Source organism: Chaetodon trifascialis, chromosome 11 (assembly GCF_039877785.1).
Source record: "Chaetodon trifascialis isolate fChaTrf1 chromosome 11, fChaTrf1.hap1, whole genome shotgun sequence".
In the NCBI taxonomy this organism is placed as follows: Eukaryota; Metazoa; Chordata; class Actinopteri; order Chaetodontiformes; family Chaetodontidae; genus Chaetodon; species Chaetodon trifascialis.
In genome coordinates this window covers 21,172,676-21,178,090 of record NC_092066.1, presented here as the reverse complement: position 1 = coordinate 21,178,090, position 5,415 = coordinate 21,172,676, and the positions used below count along the sequence as shown (strand labels likewise).

At 39.5% G+C, this 5,415-nt stretch overlaps 1 protein-coding gene across 1 annotated transcript; it reads left to right on the top strand.

Annotated features, from left to right (window-relative positions):
• The first annotated feature begins 2,919 nt into the window (after positions 1-2,919).
• Positions 2,920-5,137, top strand: tmem53 (transmembrane protein 53). The gene is made up of 3 exons (XM_070974292.1): positions 2,920-3,129; positions 3,306-3,409; positions 3,577-5,137. The coding sequence occupies exons 1-3, from the start codon at positions 3,075-3,077 to the stop codon at positions 4,276-4,278; spliced, it is 861 nt and encodes a 286-aa protein (XP_070830393.1). The 5' UTR covers positions 2,920-3,074; the 3' UTR covers positions 4,279-5,137.
• The last annotated feature ends 278 nt before the right edge of the window (positions 5,138-5,415 follow it).

Below are 5,415 nucleotides of genomic sequence, written 5' to 3'. Positions count from 1 at the left end.
TCTTGAAGGTCACGGGAGTGTCTCTGATGGTTAGTTTTACAGTCCATGGTGGCAATATATCGAAAATGATCAATTTACAATACTTTAGTTCAAAAAGGGAAGTATACAATGCCCACCTAATAACACAGGTAATAACACAGGTAATTAGATAGATAGATAGATAGATAGATAGATAGATAGATAGATAGATAGATAGATAGATAGATAGATAGATAGATAGATAGATAGATAGATAGATAGATAGATACTTTATTCATCCCCAAGGGAAATGCACAAGTTCCAGCATATTCCACAAATTTAAAGTAGAATGCATGCAATAAATAATCTAAAAGCACAACAAGTAAAGAATTAAAAGTTAAATGTAAAAAATGTTAAAATGTCCACATGTCCAGTGCAAATAGGACTAAAAGTACAGATGTCCAGTGCAACAGAATTAAAAGTAAAGAGTAAAGATGTCCTGTTCAACCAGAATTAAAAGTATAGTTGTCCAGTGTAAGTAAAAGTAAAAATTTCCAAACAGAAGTAAAAGGAAAAAATGTCCAGTGCATCAGAAAGCAAGTTTAAATGTCAAGTGTTTACATGAGTTTAAATGAGATGTCCAGAGTAACATGCATGTTGAACAGAGTGTCCATTCAGGACATTAATGTGTGTGTGTGTGTGTGTGTGTGTGTGTGTGTGTGTGTGTGTGTGTGTGTGTGTGTGTGTGTGTGTGTGTGTGTGTGTGTGTGTGTGTGTGTGTGTGTGTGTGTGTCTGTGTCTGGTCTGTGTCTGTGCGTCTGTGTGTCCCGCTACCACAGTCTGGTAGAACATCTGCAGCATCTTTTTGCAGCTGTTGAAGGAGGCCAGCCCTCTGAGGAAGTCAGCTCTGTCCTCTCTTGCACAGAGAAATTTGTGAACTTTGAACTAGTTTATGTAGAAAGTGAACTTTCCCAACACTATCGGGTTTATTTCACTCAAGCACTGACAATAGGTCAGTTTTTAAAATGACATACCTGTACAGTTTGTGCAGGAATATGTTAAATTTTGACCAGGGAAGATACAAAAGTTAACAGTAGCACCTGAGGGGCGGGGGGAGTCTGTGTCAGATTTCTAGGCCTTGGTTAGGCCAGCTGCAGTCAGCAAGAAACTGCATGGTTTGTAGTATTTTTGTAGGAAATGAAGCATTATATACTGACTCTATGTTCATGTTTGTACTACCCCATTTCCAAAAAAGGTGGCACACTGTGTAAAACACTGATATAAGCAGAATGTGATGAATTGCAAAACATTGAAATTCCATATTTAATTGAAAAAAGCACAAAGACAAAATATCAAATGTTGAATCTGAGAAATTTCATTGTTTTTGAAAATTATATCCTCATTTAGAAACTGATGGCAGCAACATGATTCCAAAAAGTTTGGATAATGGCAACAAAAGACTGGAAAAATTGTGAAATGCTAAAAGAAAACAGCTGATGGAACATCTCACAGTTAATCAGGTTACCTGCCAACAGGTGAGTAATTGAGTAGGTATAAAAGGAGCATCTCAGAGAGGTGCACTCTTTCCGAGACCCTGTTTACGCTTAAGGAAAATGCATATTTATTATTTTTGAAAACGGAGGGGCCAAAATATCTGTTTTCCAAAATACCCTGCTATGTGTAAATGTAGGGTAAAGTAAAGTTGGGGAGGGGTTCACCTCTCTGTGACAGACTGCTGGCAAATAGTGACACAATTTAAGAATAATGTTTCTCAACATAAAACTGCAAAGAATTTGGGGGTTTCATTGTCTGCAGTTCATAAAGTCAATAAAAGATTGAGGGAATCTGAAGAAATCTGGACACAAGGGACAAATCTGAAAACCAGTGTTGGCTGGCCGTGATGCTCAGGCCCTCAGACGCCACTGCACTGGAAACAGACACGATTCTGTAGTGGACATCACTGCATGGGCTCAGGAAGGGGCCATGCTGGCCTCAGGGAAGGCCGTGCTTATTTCACCAAGACAATGCCAAACCACACTCTGCATGTATTCCAACAGCAGTGAAAGAGCTAAACTGGCTGCCTGCAGTCCAGACGCGCTGAAAGTGTTTGGTGCATTATGAAACTTAAAATAGGACAAAGGAGACAACGAACTGTGGAGCAGCTGAACTCGCACATCCAGCAGGAAAAAACACTCCACTGTCTAAATGACAGCAGTTTGTCTCCTCAGCTCCCAAACACTTTAACACAGAGTGTTGTTAAAGAAGAGGTGATGCAGCTGAGTGGTAAACACGACCCCGTCCAAACTTTTTAGAAACGTGTTGCTGCCATGTCGGCCTTGTGGCAAATAATGCAGATATACACAAAAGTCAAAAGTATATTATGAATTCATAAAAATTATAGGTCATACATAAAAAGTGTTAATTAATATACTTTTGATCCGCAAATTAATTTAAGGGCACTATATGCTAAAAGTGTTTTTAACACACTGAAAATATACTACAAATTATTTGACAGCAATTATCTGAACAGTGCATTTTGAAAAACTTACATTTTACTAAAAAACAAATTTCACTGTAGCATATTTATCAAACTATGCCCTGAATCTATTTAAAGTAAGTACACATATAAATGTACTGGAAAAATACTTTGCGATATTTAGATATACTTTAAGTATACCTCATTCGCTTAGGAAGAATCTCTGATCGTCTAGTATGTGGCTACTTAATACAATGACATACATTAATTCCTCTCTTTTCAATATCAGAACACATCCATGACTAAATGTATGTTCATTTATATTGGGATATAATTGACCTGATTTGTAATCTTGAATAAGTAAGGTTTCAATTTCTACTCAGCACGGTTCTTTTAAACTGAAGATAAGGGATAGATACGGAGGGGGGCGGTATTGCGACATTGGCTCGATGCATTCCGCTGTTTGACAAACCAAAGAAGAAGACATTCTTCTGTGAGGCAGAGCGGCAGCACAGTGACAGTCCGACTACCTGTCTGTTCTGCATTGTAGCTCGTCTGTCATTCATCCTTTATTTAGCAATAGCCAAATGAACCAAAATTTAACATCGAGGAACCACAGCTGATACTCTGGAATACAGAAATGGCAGACGATGAAATAGACTACAACATCGTGTTTCCAGATGCAGGGACGTCGGGTGAGCATCGTTTCATTGTGCTGTGTGTCCATGTCTCAGTTAGCTTAGCGTACAGGGTAACATTATCTTGACAGGGAAGCCGTGAAAATGGCACTCTGCTGACCCGTAGCCTAGCATGCTAGCTCGGATGTGACAGCTTCGCTAACGTGCTGTTTCATCGTCTGGTTTGTTTTCAGAGAGACACTGGCAGGGGACAAAGGAGCCAGTTGTGATACTGCTGGGCTGGGCTGGTTGCAAAGACAAACACCTCTCCAAGTACTGCTCCATCTACAATGAACAGGTTCAAATAAAACTGAAATTCAATAAATAAAAACACTCTCACAAGACATTCAGTTTGCTGTTTGGTCCATTTGGCAGCAGCGTGTCGTTAAAGTGGTACGCACCTGTTAGCAACTTTTATATATGTTCTTCTCTCATGCTTTCTGTCTTTGTTTTCTCCACCTTTAGGGATGTGTCACCATCCGTTACACAGCTCCCTTGAAGACAGTCTTCATCTCAGAGTCATTTGGCTACAAGGAGCTGAGCAGTATGGCCCTTAAGCTGCTGGAGATCCTCTATGACTATGAGGTGGAGAACAGTCCTATTTTCTTCCACATATTCAGTAATGGTGGCTTCATGCTGTACCGTTACATTGTAGAGTTGTTGCACAGTGATAAGCAGTTCAGCTCTCTGAATGTGATTGGGGCCGTAGTAGACAGTGCTCCAGATAGTGGGAATGTTTGTGGGGCCCTGCGAGCACTGACGGCCACCCTGGGGCCCAAAATAACTCCTGTTTTAAAATACGTCCTCTTAGCCCTTTTTGCAGTGGGTGTTTTCCTGTTGCGAATCGTGCTGTACCCCCTGACCAAGTACATCCACAAGAACCACTATGACGCAGTCCAGGAGAGGCCACCCACCTGGCCTCATTTCTTCCTGTACTCCAGGGCTGACCAGGTGATCAGGCACCGGGATATCGAGGTCTTTATGGGGACCCTGAAGCAGAAAGGTGTCCCGGTGGACAGTTTTGATTTTGTTTCCAGTCCTCATGTGGGTCATTTCCGGGATTTTCCTGAGCAGTATACTCTTAAGTGCCGCAGTTTCCTGATTGCTTGCATGAAGGATTTGGAAAGGACTGAGGTAAAGAAGAGACAGAGGGTTCAGAATCAGTGAAATCTGGAAGATCTTCCCTCCTTTAAGCAGTTATCCACAGATTTTGAGGAGAGGTGAAGAACATCAAACTCAGTTCTTCTCACTGAAAAATCGGTTAGAAAATAAAGCTGGCATTTTTTGCAAGGCAGCTGGAATTTGAGCCCAACTAGTATGAGATCTTGCTGATTTTTTTCCGTCCCGAGGCACAGAGTGGGAAGGTTCCACACATGTGATCAAGGTGCACTGTGCTTAATCCATGTCTGGAGAACCAGCCATATGAAACACTGTAGTTCACACACCCTGACAGTATGTGGCACAGAGGGCAGACCCTGCCTACTCAAATGTTTTTGAAACAGTCGTAAACCACTTGTAAAGATAAGAACACAAACTATCGCTATACACTGGAAAATAAATCCTTTAGGGTAATTTAAATGGTATTTAATATTGCTGTGAAATGTCATGCATTGTAGATTAGTATTAGTGAATCTAAACCTGAGGCTGTGTATTGGAAAATCTGTATCTTCTATTTATATAAATTTACAGTATTTATGGTTTTAATCTCACAATTTGTCATTAAATTAAGAGCACACAGGTGCCTACAATGAAGGCAACTGTCAAAAATGAAAAACTCACGTTTTTGTTTTGTTTTTTTTTTTGTTTTTTTAATATAAAGATCTCAAAATTGTTGCCTTAAACAATAAATGCCTTTTCAATTTTAAGTTTTTTTGGGTCCATAAATTGTAGAATACCCCACCCTAATATGTGATATACAGTTGATTTAGTTCAAGGAACAAGGTGATTGACAATGAATGTATTTGTTCAGCACAACTATTGTGTTCTTTCTAACTGATGTGCCTTCAATAAATAAGAATGCTCATAGAAAAGTATGTCAGCGTGTTTGTTTTGGATTTCAAACAGGTGTGGCTGTCTAATCTCACATGGTGACGAAACCATTCCTTGATTTGGGAATCTCTAAAGTCTATGGGTGAAATTCAGTTCAAATCGCAATAAATGCTTGCTAATTGCAAAATTGTGCATTTATTGTCTGATATTTAGATTCTGTGTAACTACCTGTTTAAAATGCCTAATGTTCAAAGACTACCAGTCTGCCTGAATCATTTGCTATTAATTTAGAGTTTTTATTTGTAAAATCCTTTT

What these genes read in the sequence shown, in the direction of transcription:
- tmem53 (XM_070974292.1), top strand. Translation starts at nt 3,075, where the DNA reads ATGGCAGACGATGAAATAGACTACAACATCGTGTTTCCAGATGCAGGG. An exon ending in TCCAGATGCAGGGACGTCGG is followed by an intron (nt 3,130 to 3,305) that starts GTGAGCATCGTT and finishes GTTTGTTTTCAG; the next exon opens with AGAGACACTGGCAGGGGACA. An exon ending in GCTCCATCTACAATGAACAG is followed by an intron (nt 3,410 to 3,576) that starts GTTCAAATAAAA and finishes CTCCACCTTTAG; the next exon opens with GGATGTGTCACCATCCGTTA.